The 26,994-nt window shown below is 50.1% G+C and overlaps 2 protein-coding genes across 3 annotated transcripts in view; one reads left to right on the plus strand and one right to left on the minus strand.

Annotated features, from left to right (window-relative positions):
• The window catches only part of STS (steroid sulfatase), a 156,573-nt gene extending 137,171 nt beyond the window's left edge, over positions 1 to 19,402 (minus strand). The window contains exon 1 of the mRNA XM_027607863.2: positions 19,270 to 19,402. The gene's annotated coding sequence lies outside the window, so the exon portion shown is untranslated. The remainder of the gene's footprint in view (positions 1 to 19,269) is intronic.
• LOC113930608 (pseudouridine 5'-phosphatase) overlaps positions 19,147 to 26,994 on the plus strand; it is a 133,580-nt gene continuing 125,732 nt past the window's right edge. For both annotated transcript variants that reach the window (XM_027607865.1, XM_027607864.2), the window contains exon 1: positions 19,147 to 19,300. In XM_027607865.1, coding sequence (XP_027463666.1) covers positions 19,231 to 19,300 — 70 coding nt within the window. In that variant the 5' untranslated portion in view covers positions 19,147 to 19,230. The remainder of the gene's footprint in view (positions 19,301 to 26,994) is intronic.

Here is a 26,994-nt window from a genome sequence, read left to right on the forward strand (position 1 = left end):
GGCAATGGGTCCCAGCTGACCCTGTGGTTCTTGGTTCCAGGACCCAGTGCAAGCTCAGGAGCAGCTTCAACTTTACCAACTCCCCGTCCCTGCGCTGTCCTGAAAGGCCAGCCCGCTACGGGATCGGGAATGGCCCCTCTGGATTTTCGAGTCTGGGAAGGGTGGTGCAAAGGTGGTGCCCAAGTGTGGGGCACCGGCATGGGTCTGGATGGCCCACCTGGACCCCCCGGCCTGCATGAGGCCGCTCTGTCCCTTCCTGAGCTTGGAAGCATGAGACCCTGCCCATCAGCGGCCAGTTTCTGGGACTCCCTGTCCCATCCATGACACCTTGGCAGCTGACCTTCCTAATAAGCGGCAGGGCAGATGGAAACAAGTCTCAGCAGTGCTCGTAATATATGCCGAGCGTTTGCCAATTGCTCTTTCACAGCTGAACGCATGCTTCCTCAACACAAGCTCGGACAGGAGATGTAATTCTGCCTCGCGGCGCTGCTCAGCCCAAGCAGATGAAACTCTCTAAGACGAGGACCTCAACACAGAACGGCTTTGAAAAAACTGCAGTGGAAACCGGCACAGGGGTTGCTCAAAGAGTTACACAGACCCACCATACGACCCGGCGATTCTGCTTCTGAGTGGACATGCACGGAGACTGAGAGCAGGGTCAGAAATGAACATGTGTACACCCATGGGTGAGCAACACTATGCACAACAGCCAAGACCTGGAAACCACCCCACTGTCCGTCCACAGATCAACGGAGAGACAAAATACAATCTAGCCATAAAACAGAATATGGTTCAGCCACAGAAGGCAACAAAATACGGATACGCCCTACAGCACAGATGAACCCTGAACCGTGCCCGGTGAGAGAAGCCAGTCACCAAAGGCCACACAGCAGGTGATTCCGTTTCCACCGAATGTCCACAATCACCAAATGCGCAGGGACGGAAACATTTGTGGTCACCAAGGGCCAAGGGGAGGGGGGAATGGGGATTCTGGGGAATGATTTACAAAGCCTGGAACTAGACAGGCAGTGCTTGAATGCACGCAGTGCCCCCGAGTTCCACTCGTTACGATGGTTAGTGGTACCTTATGTGAATTTCACCCCAGTAAAAAAGCATTAAAGATATACTGAAGGTGAAGCTTACGGAAAAGAAAAACCACACCATCCCGCCTTCTGCTATCAATTCTGATCGCATGAATTTACATCTTCTTAAATTGAGACATGCACAAGGGCCAAACCCCTGGTGTGAGTGGAGTGTGAGGGGAGGCAGGGCTCCAGGCTACAGCCGGTGGGGATGGGAGACTCCCTTCCTCCTCCCTGGCCGAGGGACATGAGCCTGTGTTCCAGTGGACATCCAGGGCGCGGTAACACCGGGGGTGCTCACATGACAACTCCTAATCAGTGAGAGAGCCCGTCCTGCTGCGGGGCCCCGTGGGGGGTGCGTAGGCTCCGGGGCTAACCCAGTACCAGGGTGGTGCCTGGCCTAATCAGGTGAGTCGCTGAAAACAGATTCCAAACAGGAGAGATGTAGTCCTGCAGGCCCTGATGAAAGACTCATGGTGTGAAATGCTTGCAGGAAGGGACAGTCCCTGGGCACCAAGGGCCTCAGGGGCTTCCTACAGTCACAGGAAACTAGATTTGCCAATACCTTGAATGAGCTTCTTGGAAGGGAATCCCAAGCTCCAGACGACAATGCAACCCTGGCCAACACTTTGATGCAATCTTGTAAGACCCTGAGCAGAGGACCCAGGTAAGCCACGTCGATGCCCCTGACCTACACCTGATATCGCGAGATAATCGGTGGGCGGTATTCTGAGCCAGGACTTTAGAGGTAACTTGCTATGCAGCAACAGAAAATAACTACTACAGAATCTACTTCCAAAAGTACACAAAATACGGACACCACCACCAGAGAATTTAACCAGGATGCAAAACCTGCTGTTTTCACATACAGTGGTCGGCCTCCATCGGCTGCCGGCAATGGCAGCTACGGCCCATGCCCCTAAGCCCTACAAAGACCAGCCCGAGATCCCGTAGCTTTTCCTCTGATTCTGTGACCTTCCCGCACTTGCAACTAAAAAATCCCTTTCTCTCCATAAAACAGAATAGAATTCTGCCACAAAGTGGAATGAAGTTCTGAGCTGTTACAACATGGAGGAACCTCGAAAATACGATGTGGAGGGGAAGAAGGCTGTCACAAAAGGCCACACGGTGTATGGCTCCGTTTACAGGAAATGTCCTTGATAAGCAAATATACAGATGTTTGTGGTCGCCAAGGCCTGACGGCAAGGCGGATGGGGGGCTGGCGGAATGATTTAGAAAGTTCTAGGAATAGAATGAACTAAATGCCTCTGAACTCTATTCTTTTCAATGGTTATTGGTATGCCATGTGAATTTCACTGCAATTAAAAAAAAAAAAAAAAACACTGAAAAGAGATACCAAGGCTGAACTTTATGAGGTGGCTTTGAGTTTGTCACTCCCAACCTAAGACCTCCTGAGTCATGCATGCAGCTCTAGACACCTGCCACCATAACCTCCTCGATGAATGAACTTGTCCCTTGGACTAATTTGCAACCCAGAAGCTCCTGGAATCCACTTCATGGTGCTGATTATCGTGAGTCGGCCTCGTGATATGTGAATTATTTGATATGGCCCAGAATGCCCAGGAAGCAGATGGCTTCCGACACCCCTCTGGATGAGTCACACGTGTGGTGTGTGAGCATATGGTGGGGCAGAGAAGATCTTGACCCTAATGCATCTATAAAACGTGTTTTTTTTAAATCAAAATAAGTTTATTAAAAGTATGCAGAGAATGGTGCAAAGCTGAGCTGTCCCCAGGACGGTTTTTGGACTCTCTTAATGGGCACTGTTGTTTTCTACAGAACTGCATTCATTGTATTATACCTCTTAACAATTCCAAGAAACAAATATTTATACCTTCCTGAGGTGGTGGATGTTAAAGAAACTTACTGTGGTGATCACTTTGCAATATGTATCAAATCATCACGATATGTATCAAATCATCACGCCCTATCTTCTAAACTCACAAGACATTGTACGTCAATTATAACTCAGTAAAACTTGGGCACATATGTATATCTATATTCCAGTTTTATTTAATGTCAAATATATATTCCAGTTTCACTGAGATATAATTGACATGTGCTGCATTAAGTCTGAGGTGCACAACATAATGATCTATGTCCATTATTGCCAAGTGATTGTCTTGGTATGTAACACATAGACGCACATATGGAAGAACGCAATGACGATCAGTCATGCACTCTCTGTAACACACCCCGGAACAAACTTCTGGGGTGCAGCCTGCAGTCACTCATAGGAATAGTTCTGCAGCAAAACAGAAGGAGTATTTGCATTCCGTGGGATGAATAAACGCTGTTCAACTCTACATCAGTTTTACGTTCACTGATGCAGAACTGCCAAAAATAAGCTACCCAAAAAACGTGGTTTCCAAGCCTTTTCTTTTCTTTGTTCTTGTTGGTTATGGACAAAGGGCTGTAGATCTGTAATGCAGAAGGGAGGACTTGGAAACGAGTCTTGGGGCACCTGGGTGGCTCAGTTGGCCAAGCTTCTGACTTTGGCTCAGGTCATGATCCCGGAGTCCTGGGAGATCAAGTCCCGCATCAGGCTCCCTGTTCAGCAGGGAGTCTGCTTCTCCCTTTGCCCCTCCCCACCAGTTACCCTCTCTCTCTCTCTTTCTCTGTCAAATAAATAAATAAAATCTTTAAAAAAAAAAAAAGAAAAAAGGAAAGGAGTTAAGACACCAGGCACTGGGGAGGCCCATCCAGGCTGAAAAGGATTCTGGCCAAGTCACCTGAACTTGTGTAAGCCCACACTTCCCTTGCGACAAAAGGGGCAATCAGGGACACAGGAAACCTATGCCCGATAGTGATCCAGGTCAGGCCAGCTGGGACAACCTCCGGCACCACCAGCAAGCTTCCTGGAACCCTGGCAAAGAGTTGAGAACAAGTGACGAGGCTGATCTCCACATCTCCAACTCAGCAACCCTACACCGGGGGCGGCTTTTGCTGCCCAGGAAACACTTGGAATGTCTGGAGACAATTTTGCACTGGAGCTGGCAGTGTGCTGGGGCATGTACTGGGTAGAGTCTAAACATCCTAGTAAGGCTGAGAAACCCCGAGGCAGACAAATCACCTGTAACCAAGGCCATCCCAGCCCTGCGTCCGTCTCTGGACGAGATCTCCCCCGGTCCTGGAACCGCTCAGAGGAAACCCCTCCCCGCCTCCCCCCTTTCAGCTCTGTGCTATCAGAGTGGAAAGTCAAAGGCGCTACAGTGAATTTGCCCGGTGTGAGTCTCTGCCCTGTAGTTCCTCCTCGTAATAGGCACTTACTATTGACATTGGCACCTGCAGTATTTACACGGAGTGTTTGTGTTCCCACTTGGACCACTCCGGAGGTAAGACTGGACTTCTGTTTCATCATCGCAAAATCTTTCATTACCTGAATCCCAAGGCTGCTAGGTAAGGGCTTGTTGACTCAGCGACCAAGCTTTCCAGGGTTAACTTCCAAACGAGGCAGGAATTTTAACGAGAGGGCAAGATACAAACAAAACAGTAAATATGGAGAGTGGTCTCGAGAACGCGTCTTTGGACGTGTCCCCACAAACTTTTAATGTTTACTTTAATCAGCCCTCTAAGGGACGCCTGACATTTACTGCTCACTTTTAAATGCAAACAGAAGGAAGGTGTTGTATCTTTTTTGTTTTTGTTTTTTTCCCCATGCACGGAAAGCTTTTACGTTTCTGGATCCTGATATCATCAGTCGTTAGGTTATAATCTCATTACAAATGAATATGGGGCAATTTCTCAGTTGGTAAATATTAATGTCACTGTAGACACCAGTTCATAAGGGATAATCTCTCAGGTACTATCATATGTCTGTCGAGACAGAGTGCCTATCGTAAATGACCATAAAATGGAATAATCTCTCGGTAAGCGTTTCACCGTTTTTAATAAGATCATCTCCAAAGACAATTCTTTCCATCACCCCTCCAATTCAATCCTCAAGGGTTAGCTCAGAGGATGGAATCCATGCATACTTGAGAAATGTCGAGGGGCGCCTGGGCGGCACCGCGGGTTGAACGTCCGACTCTCGATTTCGGCTCAGGTCACGGGATGGAGCCCGGTGTCAGGCTCGGCACTCAACGGGGAGTCCGCTAGAGACTCTCTCCCTCTGCCCCTCCCTCCATCCCTCTCTCACAAATCAATAAATAGATCTTAAAAGAAAAATGTTGATACCCAGATAAGAAGCAAGCAAGCACTTGACATCATAATTAACTAGGATCATTCACTTGGATGACAGCATGGAGGGTTTATCTGGAAAGGACTGTACACATGCCTTAGCATCTCTCTTTGCAAAAAAAAAAAAAAAAATCATACATTTGGCTGGCTCATGGTTGCTGGATTATGTATGGCATGCATTACAAAGGTCACACTCTCCCGGATGCTTATCTCCTATAAGCGATATACGTTTTCAGGACAAAGAGCGGTCAATTTCTGAGCCACATAACATTCCTTGCCTAACCCTGCTCCTTTGTAAAGACGGCCTCCACAGCCCAACACAATCTCCAACACTGGAGTGATGAAACCCTGCAGCCTAGAGCGAAACCAACACAACTTGGTAAGCCACAAATCTACTAACTGGGATCACTTGTGTTCTGCTTCAAGGGGTTCAAGACAGATCTTGTATCTGTATACTTAAAATGAAAAATAAATACTTCAAAAAATTTATTTTTTAATTTTTTAAAGATTTATTTATTTGTTTTTAAAGATTTTATTTATTTATTTATTTGACAGAGCGAGAATGAGAAAGAGAGAGAGAGCAGGGGAGAGGGTCAGAGGGAGAAGCAGACTCCCCGTTGAGCAGGGAGCCCGATGCGGGACTCGATCCCGGGACTCCAGGATCATGACCTGAGCCGAAGGCAGTTGCTTAACCAGCTGAGCCACCCAGGCGCCCAAGATTTATTTATTTATTGAAAGAGAAAGAGAGAGAGAGAGAGAGAGAGACACAGCCTTCACAGCAGAGGGAGAGAGAGAAGCAGACCTCCCGCCGAGCAGGGAACCCGACGTGGGACTCGATCCCAGGACCCTGGGATCATGACCTGAGCTAAAAGCAGATGCTTAACTCATGGAGCCACCCAGGCACCCCAAATATTTCAAAAAAATTTTGTAAAAAGCTTAAGCAAAGAGAACTGCTATGAATTCTGTCTCAAATTTACTCTTTAAGAAAGCAATGAGTCGTAAGCTTAGGATAACACCAATGTTTCCTGGCATACACTTGATGGCAGATGCACCTTACTTACATTCATTCTACCTAACTCGGAAGCACTGGTTCCAATATTTTTTTTTAAAGATTTTATTTATTTATTTGACAGAGAGAGACACAGCGAGAGAGGGAACACAAGCAGGGGGAGCGGGGGAGGGAGAAGCAGGCTTCCCGCGGAGCAGGGAGCCCGATGCGGGGCTCGATCCCAGGACACCCTGGGATCATGACCTGAGCCGAAGGCAGACGTTTAACGGCTGAGCCACCCAGGCGCCCCTGGTTCTAATATTTTGATACACATTAAAGTTAATTCAATTTTTCTTCCGAGTAGGCTACGGCACAAAAATGCAGATCTTTATTTGCTCATTCCCTATTGGGTTTCTTGCCTCTGGGCTCTCCTTCTTTGTATCAAGCCTGTGTTTTCAAACTACCACTTTAGTCTGGAAAGAAAGAGTATTTTGCAATTGCTTTCTCCTCCCAAAAAGACCTCCCTCCCTGCTCTATTTCAGGGCAAAGGAACAAATGAAAACAGAGGAATTCTTGTAGGTGGTTCCACAGGTTTTTAAAAAATGTCACACAACAGGTAGGAATGTACATACTTTCATTATTCCCCCAGAAGATCCCTGAAAATGCTATCTCCCGTAGTAGCTAAGACTTAGCTCGGCCACTTCTTTAATGAACTCTCCCCCCTGCATGCTGTTTAAGGATTCCGGAAAGGGGCAGAAAAAGAAACTCTCAGATTTCGTCTGAAGCAGGAACGTTAGGCTAACTACTGCCCGGTAGCCGTTTGCCGGACATCACTTATCTCAATATCTCAGCAGCAGAAAAACAACAGCCAAAAATGAATCCAACTCACCCGTTCCTGCGAGGCTTTCCGACAGGGTGCTCGCTAGGAGACTCGACGATACCTTTCCTCCAAGGATCTCACACAGCTTTTCAAAGAACCATGCTGGACGGCACCCAGCCCAAAGCTCCGGGGGTGTGAATAATGATGAGACAGCCCGGCCGGGTTCCACTGACCATCCTCGGCCACACAGTCATCACGGGGTGGTTGGCGAATCCATCATAAAAAAGTTATTTAACTGCTTGTACGTGTGCACTTGGTCCTTCCTCACACCTTACATGGTTTACTTCTAAATCAGAGGGAAGATGCACTTCCTGAACAGAGCACGTTAATCACAAGGTAGCTATCATTTTGTTAAAGACGTGTATCAGTTTTGAACGCCTGACTGCAAACTTTGTTCACCTGTCGGCGTGCTCAGGTGGGGAAAACAAGACAAAACAAAACCCTGGACGTGCACTGAGCACGTTTGCTCTGCTGATGTGCTGTATCCCAGCACCAAGGCTGGGGGACGCGGCTGAGGGTGCTGATGGCTGGGGAGACGTTCTGCATACTCTGTGGATAGCCTGCTGCGCAGAAGTCCTATCAGCCTGTCTGTTAGGTGACTTACACCTACCTACACGGCACACGGGGCCCCGAGGAATTCATTCTCCTTGTCAACACCGAGGGTTAGGCGGTGAGCAAGGTCACCACGGAGCTCCGTGGGTGGCAAGAAGGCAGCATGCCATCCACCTCGATGACATGCGCAGGGAGTCTCTGCTCCCACGTCCTGGGAGGAAATCACACCCCAGGAAAAAAGAACAACAAAAAACTTCCAGGGTTTTTCTCTTTCATACTTCCCCTCACGTCATTCACTGTGTTTCATTTAGGAGAAGAAGACAGAGGTAAAGCCACGCTCTGCATCTTTGTTTTCATTATTCCACGTCTATAAATAAAACATTACTCATTTTTAATGATTTTGTGTGCCTCCGGGTCCTGGTAGGGACTCAAATAATTAATACATAATGTAGCGGGTGCTAACGTATTTCCCATTCTTAACAGTAACCCCAGATGGTAGTGCACCGAAACCTGAAGAGATATTTTATCCTGAATGACCAGGAGCCAGATGTCATACAAGGTGACGTCTGGCCTCCTGGGGTCTCTATAAAACTTCTTTGTTGGAGAGAAGTTTTTATAAGCTCGTGGTCCAAACTCTAGCATGCCCCAGGATGCTTCCAGCCGCCGGACGCCATAAAGCTCAGAATGCAATGTCTAGGGAAACACCGAAACACTACCCGTTTGATGCCCGGGTGAGTCACCCCCAGCAAAAGCATGGTTTCGGTGGTCCTGGAGGGGTGCATGCGGAGAGCAGCTTCTGGCTTTCTCATTCATGGCCCAGCCCATCCTCAGTTGCTGCTACGGTCCCAGGGCATGGAGTGGGCAAGGAAAGATGGGGCCTAGGGGGCACAAAGGTCTCCTCCCAACGGTCCTACTGAGAGATGGCTTCAGGCACACTGGAGACAGACCCTCCCTCTGAAGGGTATCTTCACGGGTTCTTGAGAGCCTTGCAGGGGACTCTTGCCCATCCACAAGCTGGTGGTACCTTCTCTATTGGAGCCCCCCCACCTTCCTCACCCTCGGAAGATGTCTTACCGAGCTGGAGTTCAAATGGCTGCAAGCCTTCCCCTGGGCTGTTCCCGTCTAGTCACTGAGGTGGTTGGGTTGTGTATCTTTGCGGCCGCGAGTGAGCCTCTATCGGGGCCTGGAGCCTCTCACTCGGGATCAGGTGCCAGCCCCTTGTGCCCAGAGACCCACAGTCAGATCTTATCCTCTGTAAGGAGTCTCGCCAAATGCTTCTCACGGGGCCGGGGTACAGACAGGAGTGCAGCACCCTCGGGGCACGGGCAGGATGCCAGTGCCAAAGAAACCCTTTCGCAAGCCCCTCCTGTCTCCTTCCACACCCCTGCCAGAGGGCCACCGAACCCATGGGGATCTGGGCTACCGACATCAGAGATTCCCCTCCTCCTCACTTTATTTCTTTGCCCTTCTCCCGACGCTTTCAACCTCGTTCCTTACTACGATAAATATCCCCCCAGAACGATTTACCTTAGAAAGTACAAGGGGGACTTGAAGGCAGATGGATACGAATTCAGTTCTCACCCTGGTACTGGCTTGCTGAGTGACCTCAGAAAAGCACTTAACCTCTCTGAGCACCAGGCCTCTTTTCCGCGGGGCAGGCAGAACACTATGTTCTAGGGAAGTATATCGATTAGGGACAACCGCCCAGGGCACAATGCCTGGCACCTAAATAGACCCTTGTTGTTGGAAGACTTTAGTTTACGGAAGTGAAAATGTTTCACTTGATGGAAGTATGTAAACCACTCTGCTTTGGGGTCATGAAAAGAAGAGGCTTTGTTTTATTAATTCACGTAGGTACTTAAGGAAGTTGTTCAGTGCTGAACCTAGCTGCTGCTGTCTGACGGCCCTCTAATGGAGCTGACCACCAGAAGCATCACACGGGAACCCTCAAGCCAAAACCAGGTATGCCTTCTCACTCTGGACTCTACAGAGGAAGAGCCCGGTGGAGACACTGTTGCTGGAAAATTCTCGACTCCCACAGAACTAGGGCGCAATGCAGTCATTCAGGGATTAGCAAGCAAAGACTCATTCTCCAAGACCGAACCTAAAGACCAAGGCTTGGTCATTAGGGCCTTGAATCAAGGAACAAGCATCTCAATGCAAATCAGGCAACTGGACCAGCAACATGGCGCTCACAGAAGGGTTCTTGTCTTAGCCATATGGGGAGGAGAGGGCGTGGAGCCCCAGACTCCACTATGCAGTCTTCCTGTTGTATGATCGACAGCGACCCAGCACTACCTGCGTGTGGCTCTCTGTACATCCAGGATGAACCTGGCTGCTCTCCAGCAAGCCACCCACCACCTTTGTAAAGCCCAGAAATGCTAAACCATCTCTCATCTTGAGACCCTCCCTGGTGATCACAATGAATGTTCCCGGGCAGCAAAGAAACCCACGTGGGGAAAGCAACCCCCCCCCGCCACGCAATCCCTACGTAACACGGACAGGCGCCGAACAAAGAAGGCAGATGGAAATTCCTGAGTTGTTTCCCGGTAGCTGCTTTTGGTCATTTATGGTTTTCAACTACCATGCACTTCTCATTGTTCAGGAGCATTGTGCACGAATCACGCCCTGCTCTTTGACATAATGCATTCTGGGGTGTGAAGCTTTATCATTAAACCGACATGAATTCCTGGTGTATCGCCTTCCCTTAAACGGCACTGTAGTCCACTCCTGGAGGAAGGACTCCTAGGAACTGATTGCATCTGAGGTTCGACCAGAGGAGCTGAAATGGCCCTGGGGAACCGACTTGAAATACGTGCTTTTTAAATGTTATCCCTTGCACGTTAAAGATAGTGGCAGCCGACAAACATATTCAGTAGAAGTGTGCCCACAAAAGAACACCTTATGGTACCTGTTTGATCCACCCATTTCACTTCAACTATTATACAACGCTCAGATCTGTGCAATTATACGTATGCATATACGGACACATGTTATATAAAGAAAACTTTCCTCTGAAGGTTCTTAAGGGCACAAACACATCCATTTACATATATGATGCACGTGTACATGTTAATCAGTCTGTTGAAATGATACGTAATGACTTCTATTCATAGGTTTTTGAAGACCACAAACACGTTATTTGTAAGAATATATGACATAAATATGTGTATATGGAAAATAAACAGAATTCAACTTTATATATATTTCTTCAAGTTTCTTAAAAACACATACAACGAGGGGCATCTGGCTGGCTCAGTCAGTGGAACACGCAACTCTTGATCTCGGGGTTGTGAGTTCAAGCCCCATGCTGGGCACAGAGATTACTTAAGAAAACAAAAGAAAACACCCCCCTCCACACACAGACACACACCCACACACACACACACACACGCCTAGATTATCTACATACACAACATAAATGTGCATGTCTGTATGACACACACATCCCCTTGCTCTTCAGATCCTTGAAATCTTCACTATTCTCATCCCGTACAATTCACTATGTAGATTTACTCTGCGGTCTCAACGTGTTAGGTGTCACAAAGACGAGTTCAGATCCCAAAGTCATACTCAACGACTGCTTCCGGTCACAGTCAGACACTGCTGATGCTGCTGAAGGGGTTCCAAGCAAGCTTCCCCAAAATTGATCATCTTGACACACGGATCACTTTGAGCTGAAGACAGGTATGATCCTGTGGGCTCAAGAGAAATTTTGGCCCATCCCTTAACTACCTAGAAGAACCTAAATGGGGGAATCTTTCCAGAATGAGAGTTATTATCAGAGATAAGTCTTATCTGAGTGACCCACCCATGTGGCAGGGCAAACATCTAATTACCAAACATATTCTTATTGCCCTGTGAACTGCTCTCCTCCCCTTGGAGGCCCCCATCCCATTCCTTAGGTCGGGATGGCACACATATCTCATTTGACCTTTCTGACTTGGAACCTCTTATGTATGTGGGGTTCTTGTACCGATGAAATTACATTTGATTTTTCTCCCGTTAATCTGTCTCATGGCAAGTTAATTCTGACACCAGCTGGAAGAATCTATGAAGGGTTGAGTAAAATTCCTTCTCCCCAACTGCCATTATGGATTTATACCCAAACTGCACAAGAAAAAACAAAACAAAATAAAAAACGTTTCTTCTTTTTCTTAATTTTTGGACCCTTTTCTTTGTTTTTCCTGTTTTTGTTGTTGTCGCTGTTGTTTGTTTTTTTGCTGGTGGTTTCCACAATATTTTTTCCTTTTTTTTTTTTTTTGGTACCATCATAAATGTATTTCGTTTTCACATTAGTTGTGTATTAGGGTTATGGTTTTGATTACTCACCCACAATATAAGACATTTTAAAAAGTATGTAGAGGGGCACGTGGGTGGCTCAGTCGTTAAGTGTCGGCCTTTGGCTCAGGTCACGATCCCTGGGGTCCTGGGATCGAGTCCCACATCGGGCTCCCTGCTTGGTGGGGAGCCTGCTTCTCCCTCTCCCTCTGCTGCTCCCCCTGCTTGTGCTTGCTGTCTCTAATAAATAAATAAAATCTTAAAAAAAATAAAAAGTATATAGAAAAATGTAAAAACAGTTCTGCTTGTTGCTTCTTCTGGAGGAAGCAAGACCAATTTGGGCTATGGACTCCACCCTGCTCCCTCTCAGGTGTGTGGCCTGAGGCAGCGCAGTTAACCTCTCTCAAGCTCCATTAGCTCATTTATACATAAGAATAATTACACGGCCTCCCCAGCGAGGTTGTTGACATGGTTTACAAAGCAGTGAGCATGTCCTACTCGTTGGAGGGCTGGTGGCTTTTACTACAGTTGTGATGCAATGCAAGGCCAATTTTAACCACGAACACCCAATCATCATTTCCTGTGGACTCTCCACACCTGTCTTGTATAAATATTTCCAAGGACTGGGGGTGGGGGGCCCCCTGCCTCGTGTATACACCGCCACGTGGGATCAAAGCCTTTCCAACAAGACTGTGATTTTATCAGAGCCCCTGTGCAAGGTGTGCGCTCTGTAAGGTGAGGCTGAGCCTTGACTCTGTCCACGGGGAGGAGATTAAGCACATCGGGCCCTGGGCAGCACTCCTGCGAGTCGGGGCGGGGAAGACACGGAAGGAAGGAAGATGCTGAAATCCCCAGGCATATCCACCACGGGCTACCCCTAACAGGTCCCGGAGGGAGGGCCCTCTGCCAGAGGATTTAGCCAGACCCCAAAAATCAGGAGGGAAAGAATGAAAAAGGAGAGGGACAGTGGAAGGAAGAGAGGGGGCTCTGCATACATGCAATTTCAGAGAGCTATCTACTTATATACCAATGCTACGTGTGATTTTCCTCAGGGGGGAGTGGGGAATACATCCAAGGCCTCCCAAGCAAGGCACCCCCGAGTTCCCTCCTCCCTGGCCAGCCGTATGTGGGAAGAAAGGGAAGGAATGTGAATCCGCAGTTAGCAATGAAAATCAGGGTCCCTTCAGATGTCCAGTGTCCTCAGTGGAAGTCTCACCTGCAGACCCATCCCGAGCCTGAACACAGTGCAGACGCCAACTCCTTAGGGTGGAGTGAGGGGTCAAGGCTTTGAAAGTGCCCAGGGCTGGAGCAGACACAGTCCACCTGTACCCAGCCACGGAGAGCACGGGTCCCTGCTGCACCCTCTCAGCATGCATGCACGCCACATGGGACCTGTAGGTCCAGACGTGAAGGAAAAGACAGGAAAAGGCAGGTCAGGGAACACAGGCACGGCACACTCAAAACTAGAGAAACAGATTCTAGTTCTCCACGGAGCTGGGTGGCCTCAGCAAGTCACAGTGATCTTGCTCACCTGCGGTCTCTCCGGAGAATATTCACGAGAACACGTAACTGTTCTATAAACATGGGAGGCCTCAATGTCTGAGCTGCAGTGAGCATGTGTTTGCCAGGAAAATGTCATAAAAATGAGCTGGTGAAATTTTTTAGTTGCACAGGGAGCATGTTCTCAATTTTCTCCCTCTTGGATCCAAGTCAGAGAGTTCTTCAAACTGGGTCATGACTTCTTGGGAGTCAAGGACCATGGTCAAAGGTACTGCGTATATGGGCCAGAACTTCTGAATGTCCAAACCTACTTTCCTGCTTCATTAGGCTGCTGGATTCCAACGTATGACTCCAGTACGTGTGCGTATGTATGTACGGAAGCATGGAGGGGTGCGTGGATGGAGGGAGGGATGGATGGAGGGATGGATGCATAAGTAGACACCTGGAGACATACTTCCATCATAGGAGGTGCTACTGGCCTCTACCAGCTAGAGACTAGGGATGCTGTTAACCATCGCACAGTGCACAGGACAGCCCCCACCACACAGCATTACTGTGTTAGTCTGCCACGGCCACCATAACAAATTACTAGAAGGCTAGAAGTCCAAGATCCAAGCGTGGGCAGGACTGGTTTTTCCTGAGGCCTCCTCTCTCCTGGGCATGAAGACGCCAGCTCTGCCCTGTGTCCTCAGGTGGTCGTCCCCTGCATGGGTCTGTGTCCTCATCTCCTCTTCTTATAAGGACACCCATCGGATCGGATCAGGGCCCGTTCCTCATTATTCACTTTGTTCCCTCTTTAAAGACCCCATCTCCAAATGCTGCCACATTCTGAGGTTCTGGGGATTGGGGCTCCCAGTCCATAAATTTTGGGAAACATAACTCAGTCCATGTCAGTTTTCCTGCCCAAACAATCAACAGTGTGGACGGAAAACCCTGGACTAGAGGTATGTGGGTGGGACTTCTGCACTTACTTTTTGCATCTCTACCCACATGCCGAGGCCCCTGGAGTCACCCGTGAAGTCTCCTTGGACGGTATGTCGTTCCACGGTGAGGCATCCTGCTTATGCCCATGTTGGAGGGAAGACTGACCCACGTGGACACCGAGGTATGGAGATCTACAGAGTAACCTGCCCTTCCAGTCCCCAGAGGCACGTCTGGGTGATCACTGACAGCGACACGCACTTCAGTCATCCGTCCCCAACCACACCCTCCCCTTGCTTGAAAGGCCAGGACAGATGGCTCCTATCGCCACTTGGCTACCCTGCGGAGACTGTCGGCTCAGTCATAACCCGCAAGCTACCTGCACGTTACACTGGGGGGCAGCTAAGGGGAGGCTACCTTGCTGAGACTGTCGGCTCAGTCATAACCTACCTGTGGCCAAGTGTCTCCTATGAGCCTGCGGCTGAGGGGTTCCTGGGCACGCAAGGCTTTCGGTGTGAATCTAGTACAGTCCCAGGCCTGCTAAGGACGACCTGGTCACTCCAGGCAGGAGAGAAGTCACCAAGGGTGTGTGTTATCAAACCTCAAAATAACTCAATTGCAAAACACTCTATAATGGACTGAATGTTTGGCCCCCGCCCCCGGCCTCCTGACAAAATTCAGAGGTCAAAGCCCTAATCCCCAATGGGATGGTGTTTGGAGGTAAGGCATTTGGGAGCATGTTTCTGACACCACTTCCTATTTGTGGATTCTCCCACACCACGAAGCGACGCTCCAACAGCAGTTGAGTGTCCTACAGTTCAACTCAACACGTGTCAGGTCCCACAGGTGAAGGACTCAGTCTACAACCCTGCTCCTCCCACCATCGGATGCCAACTGCAGGTTCAGCTGGTCACCTGTGCTCCTGACCGAGCTGCTATGGATCAGAGTTTCCCACCACTCCCTCGTGGGTTCCAGCAATTTGCTAGAGTGGCTCACAGAGCTCAAACAGTTTACTTACGGTTCACGGGACATGACAAAGGATACAGAGCAACATCCACAGGAAACAGATACAGAGGGCAAGGTACAGGGAACAGGCGTGAAGCTTTCGGGCAATATTCTCCAGGCACCTCCAACTGCTCACCAGCCTACAAGCTCTCTGAACCCCATCCTTTTTGCTTTTTTTTATGGAGGCTTTATTACAGAGGCATGATTGATTAAATCATTGACCCCTGAGGCCTGATTCAACCTCCAGACCTCTCCTCTCCCCAGATCAGGGGTGGGACTGGATGTTACAACCCTCTAATCACATGGTTGACGATGTGCCACCATCTTTACTTGATGCCTATGTACATATCCATAAGGAATGTAAGTATAACGCCCACGTATGACATATAATAAAGCACAAATATATGTATGCGCACACACACACGGAAAGATACGCATGCTTTGATGCGCGCCCTCCGCCCCTCCACCGAGACGTCTGAAGCCGCTCCCCTGCAAGTTCTCCAGCTAAAGGTATGTTGAGCCGTGCAAGGAATGCTTGCCGTTGGAGAGCGCACCGTGGGCTCTCCAAACTCCCCACAAAGCCTGACTAGTTCAACCAGCAGTGACCTCGAGCATCCCTCGGGGCTTGCCTGAACACATCTCTTTGAGACCCAGCCCTGGCCACCAGCTGCTCCCGGGGTCTGCACAGGGAACCCACGGGAAGGGCACCGTGCTTTAGCCTCACACTCCAGGGGACCAGGTCGGAGCTAGGGAAGAAAATGAGAGCTGCTCAGGCTGAACTGCAGAGCTGGGTCTGCACCCAAAGATGACTTGGGCAGTAAGCAGCCTTCCAAATACAACACAGAAAGCAAACACGTGCACGGAAGAACCAACGCAACAAGATAAAGAAGCTGAAATAAGCTAAGGCATATATATCTTTTCGTTTTACGAAGAAAGGCACGTTTTGAGTTTATTCATTGTGTGGGAAACGATCCTGCTTTTAAATGTGCACAATCCGTCCTGAACGTGTTTTTGATACCACCATACTAGAGTTGACTGGATCGTCTGCTGCATTTTAAAGTTGTCAGGAGGGGCACCTCGGTGGCTCAGCTGGTTAAGGGTCTGCCTTAGCGGGGAGACGGCTTCTCCCTCTCCCTCTGCCTGACACTCCCCTGCTTATATACACTCTCTGTCAAATAAATAAATAAAAATCTTTTAAAAAAATAAAGTTGTCAGGAAAAGCGAGCCATCATCCCACGGGGAACGTACAATCTTGCAAAAATAAATTGTAATTCGTGGGAGGAAATCCATCCTGCCTCTCCACAGAAGCTCTGACTGTTTGGAGAATTAACAAAAGTTAAAGTGCATCTGGTTACTTGCATAGAAACCACTTCAACTGTGAACACATTTTCAGTTTTTTCCCATCTAGCTTATGACAAAAAAGCATGACGGTTCTCACAGTTTGGTTTGCTTTTGTTTTTACAAAATAAAGAGGTGTCTCCGATCGTATGCAGGAGATGTTTCCAAAGAGTGTGGAAAACAAGGCTTAAAGAAAAAAAAATGATTCGGCCCATGTTTTTACGTCTGTGGAGAGGGTAAGTCCACAGGACTCCCCAGTGCATCTCTTCTGCAATTGCAACAAGGTTTTGCCAGCTCAGAGGAGGGAGAGGGTAAACTCTCAGCTGGTATTTTGGTTCCTGTAAGTGACCCAACTGGATTCTCTGCCAAGAGCCATGCCCAGAGCCACAGTGTTGGCTGGAACAGGGCAAGGGAGACAGACTCCAAATTTCTCTATCCCCGGTTGTGTGTCACCTTCGTCACCTGCATTTACGAGTTGGCTTATTTTTGCGGCATATCTGTCGAAATACAGACAACTCCTGAAGCTCCTTGTAAGGAGCCAACTATCCCTGACACAGAGATCCGCCATATAGCTTCTAGGTTATTCCCTGCCGTTCTGAATTCTTAAGTCTTGGCCCTGGAGGCTTTTTCTCCTCTTATCTAAGGAATCAACAGAACGGCAATGTTACAATAGGAGAGGAAAACATCCCCAGTGGTTTCTAGAGTCTGTAGAAAATCTGGGAAGGAGAGTTCTACAGGCTCCAGGAAGTGAGCACTGGCATACTGTAGGCATTAAAAAAAAAAAAAAAAAAAGTTGGAGTCCCAACACCTAGGTAGCTCAGGTGACTTTATTTAAAAATAAGAGTCTTCACCCAGGTAACTGGATTCAAGCTTGGGCATTAGGGTAGGGGGTAATTCGTGATAACTGGGGTCCTCACAAAGAGAAGAAACTTGGATGCAGAAATAGACCCACAGAGAGGAGATGATACAAAGAAATGAGCTAAGAAGGCCATGCCCAAGCCAAGGAGAGAGGCCTGGAACGATGCTGTCCTCACAGCCTTCGGGAGGCGTGCATCCTGCTGCTGACACGTTGTTCTGCAAATTCTGGCTTTTCCAGAACCGTTCCGGAACACATGTGTGGTTCAAGCCACCCAGCCCGTGCAACTTCGTTACAGCAGCCTAGCACGCTGCGTTCACAGTACCGTCTCTAAGCGGCTGAGGAACTGCCTTCTCGGAGGTCCACTGTCCCCAGAAAGAAATCATGCTTGGACTCTCTCCTAGCGAGGGCTGTAAAAAGACATTCATTCACTGACCACGTACTATTTGCTGATACTAAGAGCTTGACCTGCGTTGCCTCCTTTAACGCCCACATTCCACACACAAAGAAACTGAGGCACAGAGGTTCCCGCTTGCTGAATCAAAGCTGCCCCAGCGCAGTTTTTTTCATTTTCTCAGAAATACACCGTCGTCTTTTAAAGCGTCTGGAACTTTCTAACGTCTGCTTCTTTATAAAGAGCTGCTATCCTTATGCGTATAAACGTGCACATGCAACACCAAGCAGCACTAAACAGAAACAGACTCAAAAAGGTGTTGAGAGTGGCAAAAAAAGAAAAAATTCTTTCCAGGTTGCATTCGGAAAGAGTGGAGAAGAAAATTCTTTCTTGGGTTGCATTCGGAAAGAGTGGAAAAGGAAAGGAAGTGAGCAAGGAAGGCCGAGGAGGCGGCAAGGCACGTCAACAGTTCGGCGCGGGCCCTGTGCTATCAGCTCCATCGGTCGGGGTCGCTTGGGGACGACGCGCCGGCCCGGGACCCCGCCCGGGACCCCGCCCGCGACCGGCAGGCGCGGGGGCGGCAGAGCCTCAGCCCCGCTCGGCCCTGCGCATGCGCCCGAGGAGCCCCGCGGGGCGGCGGGCGCGCGAAACCGAAAGGGGGCCCCGCGAGGGTCCCGGGACGGCCGCTCGGGACGACTGCAGAGCCGGGCCCCTTGGGCGCCCCCCCGCCCCCGAACAGCCGCACGCGCCGGCCCTCCAGGCTCGCCCTCCTTCCCCACGCCCTCTGCAAACTCAAGTCCTGCATCCGCCCCCCAGACCGGGAACGAGGCTCTGCGCGGCCCCGTTGGCCGGCGTGCACGCGGGCAAACTCGGGCCTGTACGTGGTGCACCCCGACCCCGCGGCGCCGGCTGAGCGGACCGTCCAAAACGCGCCCGCGCGCGCGGGACACGGAGAGCGGAGCGCGCGCGCGCGTGCGCGGCTCGGGGGCGCGCATCCCACCACGCTCCAGAGACGCCAGAGGCGCGCGTACGCAGTACGGCTCGGGACGCGCAGCGGGGCCCCCAGCGCGCGTGCACGGGAGCGGCTCCGGGCGCGGCAGCGCGGAGGCTCGGGGTGCGCGTGCGCAGAGCGCCGGGGGGGGAGGGGCTGGCGCGCAGCCCCAGAGCGCGCGTGCGCCGCCCGGCGGGCGCGCGCACCTCCCTCCGCCCCCACCTGGCCGTAACGGCGGCACAATGGCGGCTTCCGTACCCCCGCCACGGCCCGTCACCCACCTGCTCTTTGACATGGACGGCCTGCTTCTTGGTGGGTAGTCTGCGGCCGCCACCCGCGAGGGCTGTCCGGGGTGGGCGCGGGCGAGGGCTGGGGGCGGGGGGGTGGGGTGGCGCAGACTCTAGACCCCGAGGTCGAGCCCGGGACCCCGGGGTGGGCGGCGGGGGCGGCGGGGGCCCCGTCAGGCCGGCCGCGCGCGGGGCTCTGGCGTCGACGCCGCCCGGGGCACTACTTCCGGTGGCCGCGCCGCGCGTGGGGACGGAGTGCGTGGGGGGGGCGGCGCGCGTGGGGGCGGTGCTGGGGGACCACCCTGCGGGCGGGAGGCTTCCTTCCCGCGGCGGGTGCCGGCAGCGCGGCCCGGCCTCAGTTTCCCCGCGGGCACGCCAGCCCAGCGGGTCCCAGCCGGCCTGCCCCGGGGCCGTCGCCGCGGGCGCCGGGGTGCACGCACCTTGCTGGAAGCATCCTGCAGGGCAGGGGGTCCTCCACCCGCCGTTTGGGGGACTTCTGCAGGCGGTGGGGGTGACCTCGCCGGAGGGGGCTGTTGCGGGCGTCCCGGGGCGCGCTGTGGGTGCACAGGACCGCCTCACGGCACGGCACATCATCCAGCCTCGGGTGTCTGTACTGCGGAGGCGGAGGAGCCCTGGTCAGAGCCCTGGCTGCCCGCAGGGACCTGCAGCTCAGGCTTCACCTGGGGAGGGGCTTGGCAGGGCAGAGCGCGGGGCCGCACTCGACACTCGCCCAGTCGGCCCAGCGCAGTCTGCATTTTGGACCCGGGTGCACGGAAGTCCGAGAAGCTACCCCGTGCTGTTGATTGGAAGGACTGTGAGTCCTCTTGCGTGCTCTCGGACAGCCCGATTGATAGCCGATGGTCGGAGGCTGGAAGGTCACCGGCCAAGAAAAGTTCAAATAGAACACAAAGAAGAAAACGCTCAGTGCATCAATCAGGAGAGAAGTAAAGCCTCCACATCCTGTTTCATAACACCATTAGGTTATGGAGTGTTCTGACCTCATAACCTCCAGCAGCCCTCCTCGCACTGTAAAAATCCCCCATTACTTTTTGTAGACTCATGACCTGCTGGAGATGTTCACACATGATCTCTTCCTGTCCTAAGACCCTGCAGAGTAGGAGGGAATAGTTGCATTCGCTACTAAAAACAAACACTGCAACTCAGAGAGATTGAGTCACTTGTCCAAGGTCGCACAGCAAAGAAGGAACAAAGCCGAGGAAGGAGTCCAGATCGATCTGATTCTAAAAATAAGCGATGTGTTCATCTTCCCGGGTCATTGTGACCTTGCCCCCCTGCCAATCATATTGCTGGGTGGTTCTGTGGTAATAAGACTGATTTTTTTTTTTTTTATTAAGGCACACCAAAAATAGTCACTTTACGAACCCAGAGATAGAAACGGATGAATTCCTAAGGAAGAAAAAATAAATAAATAAATAAATCCCCATAGAGGTCACTAATTGCAGAGAAAAGTGTATGCAGCTCCTAAATCATGGAATAACTCAGTTTCAGAAACCTCCTGGGATTCATAAGTATACTTTGTAGACATGAATTTTCCTGCTCAGGTGGTCAAGAAGTTAGAACTGTCAAATTCCTTACTCTCAAATGGAAGGTCCGAAAACCTGTTGTGGGTGTTTCATGAATATTAATGCAACCGAGATGTCTCGTTAAAATTAAATTTATTAAACTTCTAAATGAGCTGGCTGCTTACTTCTGGCTCCAGATTCAAACACAGCTGTTCCCTGAAGCCGTGAACATAGTGTCTGTGACCACGGTACCTGCAGGGGCAGCGATTAACTTAACCAAGGGCTCCACTCACTGGTTCAGGCCCCTTAACGGGCTAGCCCCTGGCAATGTGACCCAATCCTTTGAACTCGTTAGAGAACCAAGAATTAGTGCCATGTGGGAAGATTTTCTCCCTATTTTCTGCCCCTTTTTCTCCTCCCTGCTTTGAGTCTTCTTTGAGGTAGTAAGGCTTTGCGGGACTGTCTCAGAAATTCATTTACTCCATTCTTTTACAAAATGTCTTGTATAAAACACCGCTGTCCAGAATATACTGCCTTATCTCGTTCGGTCTAGCCAATTACCCCTGCTCTAGTTCTTCAGCTCCTGACTTCATCCCGAGTATCTGTTGTTTGCATAACCCTCTACCATCAGTTCATAATGAGTCCTTTTGCAGTAGGTCTGCTTTGTAGAACTGTGAATGCGTTTTCTCTGGAAGTTCCATTTGCCAGTGTAGCCCCCAGGACTGGGGTTCTCAGGGAAATGAAACCGGAAACAGTTAGTTTCGTGGGGAATGCTTATATTCTGGAGAAGCCTGTTTAATCAGAGGAGAATGAGGAAGTAAATGGAGATTTTTGTAGAAATGTTGACAATGCCAGGGCACTTTCCAGTACATTTGAAATAGGAAAGGCGCTTTCGGATTCTGTTTTTTGTTGACACAAGGCAACAATCAACCATGATCCAGGTAATGATTTTGGTTCTCAGATGCCATTTAGAAAAGGAGGAAAGGGGACCGAGGTTGTTTATGAACCAGGACAAGATTTCGAAGGAAGAAGATGACAGGTATTCAACAGTTATCTAGGCTTCCGGATAGGGAACATTATCTAGTTGGTAAATGACTGAAATTAGGAGTACAAGGGGTGGGCCCCTTCTCTGTAAAAGACAAGAAGTTTGTTCCACGGAGCACTGCTGTCTTAATGGAAGTAAGACTGCATGAAACGTTGCACAGCAATACTAAAGAAGGAAAAAGGTACAGATGAAATGAGCTTGAATGGTCTTATGTTTTCCTGTCTGAACATATCCAAAATACTGTTACTCGACACATCAATGCAAAAATCCCCCAGTCTGAACATACCCAGAATCCAATATGCAAAATACTCCCCCAGATCTATTACATTCATTTTTGAGACCTAGTCTCTGAAATCTGTGTGTATTTTACACTTACAAGCATATCTCAGCTCAAAGTAGCCACATTTCAAGTGTTTCTCAGCCGCGTTGGGTGAATGCCTGTCGTATTGGACGGTCCCATGCGGGGCTTTAGGAAGCAACCCATGATGTCTCCTATTGATAGCGGGGCCAGGCGGAGAGTGGATGTTAAGAATATTCAGAACGTTAGACTATGTAAAATGTAGTGCACAGGAAATGTATTTTCTAGGCGTCTGATAGTGATTAACATCCATTAAAAATTAGCAAAGAGAAACAAGCTTATGTTTACATTCTTAAAAATCCGAAAATAACAAGAGAGACATCTGTGCAAGGACATGATAAGAAGATTTGCACTGTTGATTATAATTTACCACGTCTCCGTCAATGCACACAGTTCCAGGATTTCAGCGGCTGACGTGTGGCTTCTCCTTTGCGTAGTAGAGCAGATGACCTGTGCGGAACGTCTTTGTGCTCCCTCAGTTCCCGACCTGAAGGTCCCTGTGTGTTTGGGGCCCCGGACAGCCTGTAAGCTCCAGGGAGGGACAGGGCCCTTGTGGCTCCCACTGAGCTCAGAAACCGGCTGCTTGACTGGCCCGCATCACCGCCATGCCCAGTCTGTGGTCAGAATCCATGTCACTCTGTGGTTCTCCTGTTCACCTCGCCTAGGCTAATTTCTTCCCGCACTGGAGCATCCGTGGAGCGGATGACGACAACGGAATTTCCTTCTACAATGTTAGTGCATGCTCCAGATTAATTTTCGTAGGAACCAAAGCACACTGTCATCTGACCCCCCCACGTGATATGTATGAGATTTTTTTTAAAGTGGAGACAAGGAGCTTTTCAGTGTATCCGTTGGTTTTTCTCTTTTATCCTGTCGACACACTCCCAGGGTCCTGGCAGCTCCTCAGGAAGGTAGAGCAGAATAAAGGATTGTTGAGGTGCCTCTGTATGCGATTCTTGATAGATTCTCGTCTGCCCTGAGAGCTTGCTGAGATCCCCCTGGGTGCGTGAGATAATCACCGCATGCATGCTCTGCATTCTGGAAACTCCCTTCCTTGTGTGCCCTGGGGTCTGGTGCTGGATTCCAGGGGCTGCTATTCACATTCTTTCTGCTCTGCTCCCCTGGGAGCTAACAGCACGTGCTGGGGTTTTAGTGCAGCTTGCTAGGTGAAACTTAATTAAGTTCCTTCCACCTCTGCAAAGAAGTGTGCCGAAATTTGGAGGCCAGTCGGAGGCCTGGCGGTGGAGGAGAGCCCACACCCGAGGCGGCCCTGACTCCCGACTTTCTCAGTCTGGAGTAAGATGCTGGTGGGGGCCCCGGGCAAGGACCCTCCCGGAAGAAGGGACTCTGTTTTATGTTGTAGACCACTCCTCAGGAACAGTGGACTGAAGCTGGTAAACTCTGTTCCCTTTGGGGATGCTTTCTAGTAGACCTGAACTGGGCCCCCCTCAAGTTTGGTCTCGTAGTTGGTGGTCACTTGACGAGTGGTCACCACAGCTGCTCCTCTTTCGAGAATAATTGAGATAGCCACATGGCAGAATGGTGCTGAGAAACGAGAGCTTTGTCCGGCTGGCAGGATGACTGACCTCTTCAGCAGATCCCTGTCAGTGCAGGCGTGGGATGCCCTTTCCTTGCTTTTTCTCCTACATTCCTTCACCTCACACCTTTGTTGGACACCCTAGATTCACAAATGCTGTCGTCATAGGACACCCACCTTCCTCTTACTTTCTCATGATCCAGTTTTTACTTTGTTCCTCCTTTCTTCTGGAAAGGCAGTGCATTGAGGACTCTGGTCTGTTTTTGTCTTTCTGATTACGTGCCTTTTACTCTGATTCTTTTTTTTTTTTAACTACTGTGATTTACATTATGCTCTGTCATTGTCCAGGGGTAGGTGCAGATTTAAACCCTCATAAAAAAGCAAGGGAAATGATGCCCCCAAGAAGTATCCACTAAAAGCGCTCATTACATAGATGCCCAGATGATGCATCACACCTTGGGGTGAAGTATTTGAAAAAGGATTCAGACACAGCCCATAGCCGGAAAATAGAATGTCGTTCCAGAGTGGATTACGTTTGAAAATAAATTTCCTACTGACAAGTGTACGTGTGTACCAGTGACTAGTAAGTAGAGCATTTGATCTATGGAAACCTTCACTTAATTGTGTTAAAATGGCTGGGGGCAGTCGTGGCTGTCCTGTGCAGATAGTTGTGGCTAAAACTGGCTCTAGGGCATGCATGGAGAATTTGCTTGAGAACAGAGTAGTTGTAACGCACGTCATTTCTGCGCAAGGAGCTTTGTCCCCCTTGGCTTTGTAGAGGTGGCCTACCATTCTAGCACACCTTAGCGTACCTTCTGAGCCTTTGGCAGGCACCTCAGTCCCTCCCTTTATGCTCTGGCTCTCTCACATCCTTCCCTGTGATGTCTACAGTCAAGAGCTAAGTGTCAGTGGGAAGAGTATCTGCCCGGAGAGGGGCCCCTGTCTGGGAGGAGGATGGTCACCTCCACACACCCTTGCCTGGCGGACAGTCTGTGCTTCTGCTTGGGCTACTGGGCTGGACAGTTGGTGGCCATTGACTCTCCTCTCCTGGGCCTAGGAGCGAGATCAAGGTATATTCCCCTTTGTGATCAGGGATGCTCTACTTAAAAATCTTGCAGATCGTGTGGCTAGATGGGGAGAGATCCAGAAGCAAACCAAAGTGTGTGCAACCCCCAGTAGACTGTCCTGTCTCTACACGAAATGAGAACAAGACCAGAATCCTAGTTTGCACATCTGAGCTAATTTGAGGTGTTGGGGATGAAAACCAAACTAAGCGGCAGGCTTCCCTCCCTTTCATGTCCTGAAATCCCAACTGCACGGGGTGTCCTTGATGAGACCTGTCGACCTCTCTGCTGTCCGGACCGGCACCGTCCATCCCGCAGAACTGCCTGCCATGTGGGAATGTTCTCTGTCTGCGCTGCGGACAGGAACCACACGTACTCCCTGCGTCCGTAGAATGTGACTAGTGCAGCTGAGAAACAGAATTGTTCCTTTTACTCCGTTGTACTTACGTTTCAGTAGCCTCCTGTGGCTGGTGGTCACTGTGGTGGACCGCTCAGCTGCAGAAGTGTGCATTTGCTCACCCTTGTCTGTTCAGAAACTGTGTGGTGGCCAGGTGCGTGCTGTATGGGATTCAGAACAAGTCTCTTCGCCTCAGAGTCCAGATGGGACATAAACCATGGTGAGTGAAATCTGTGCATAACTTGCTAATGAACACGGCAAGGGCATGATAGGGACAGAGCCGTGCTGTGAACAGGAAGCGCCCGGAGGATGTTTGTCAAGTACAGAAGGGGGCAAAAAAGACAAATGGGCATTCCATACCAGGAGAAGAAATGGCTGAGCGATGCACATGTTTCCTGAAGCAGAGAGACAGTATTTTTATCAAGCACGGGGTTTGAGTTTAAAAAAAAAAAAAAAAAAAAAAAGGATCCTCAGTAATGATTGTATTGGGACGTGGAAGCGAGGATGGCCTCTTGGTCCAGCCGAAAATGCTCTAGTATTTTCCAAACGGGGTTCCTTATGGTAGCTATGTCCCTTTATCCTGTTTCAAATCAGAGCAATTCCCCCATCCCCGAATCGCATAACCTTTGTTTTCCTCCACGATGGTGACTTTTGGAAGAGTCCAGGCCGGTTACGTTATGGAATGTTCTACATTTGTTCGGGATTTGGGATTTGTCTGGTTGTTTCCACCTGGTGTCTCCTTACCCGTTCCTCTATCCCATCTGTCTCCTCTAACCTGGAAACGATGCCCGGTGAGCAGCTGGTCTCAGCTGTTTCCGCAAGAACGTGCTACGGCACCCTGTTGCCTTTTTGGGGACATGGTTGCCTGTGGTCCGTTCTGTCGCCCTAGTCCCAGCCTGCTGACAGTCTTGTCCTCAGAAGCGTTGTGGAACCCACTGTCATCCTGCACGGTGGCACGTGGGGCGTTTTGGGGAGAAGTGTGGAGCCCGAGAGAGCGGGAATAGGCAGTGGCCGTGGTGCCCATGTGTCTTGAAGGCACAGAGGCACAGAGACAGGGGCTGGGTGTGGCTTCGGGGAATGTGGAGGCCTTGCTGGCAGCACGCACCCTGAAGAGAGGGTGTTTGTGGGAACCTAGCGTCGGTTTGTCCATGTGCGCACGTGTGCAGCCCGCCGAGCATACTGCCACTTCCATCTCATTCCGATCACAGGCCGTGATCTCTCCCGGTCCAAGGGCGTTCACACCTCTGGCATCGGACTCCTTGGAAACCAGGGACAGATAGAAAGCAAATACGGTTGTCTACACTTTGTCCACTTTGGAAGGGTTAACTCCGTTTTTCTTATTTTGGCTGTGTAGGCGAGTGTCCATATTTTTTCGAGAAGCGTGCAGAGGTATAAAGGAATGAAGTGTCATGGTGTCTGCAGATTGTAAGGTTTGGTTGCACAGAGGCCTGGGTTGTATGGGTCTTTCCTGTACTACTTGGGACTTTTCCAGGCAGTAGAAAGCTATGAAGAAGGAACAGGATGATTAAGCCTTTGGCACGTAGCACGAGAAAACAAAACCAAATACAAACGAATACGCCGTAGTCGGTAGATTCTGCTTAAAAAGACAAGGACGTAAAAAGACGTCGTTAACAACATTCACGTTAGAAGTATGACGTGAGAGCTCCAGAACCCTCAGCTCCTTGGACACTTGAGGCGGCATTCCCAGATGTCGTGGGACAGCAGGAAACATTCGGAGAAGATGCGATCCCCTTCCCATCCGGGCCGGCCGTTTCCTTTCCCTGTCGTCACGGTG

This window comes from Zalophus californianus, chromosome X (genome assembly GCF_009762305.2).
Source record: "Zalophus californianus isolate mZalCal1 chromosome X, mZalCal1.pri.v2, whole genome shotgun sequence".
Lineage (NCBI taxonomy): Eukaryota > Metazoa > Chordata > Mammalia > Carnivora > Otariidae > Zalophus > Zalophus californianus.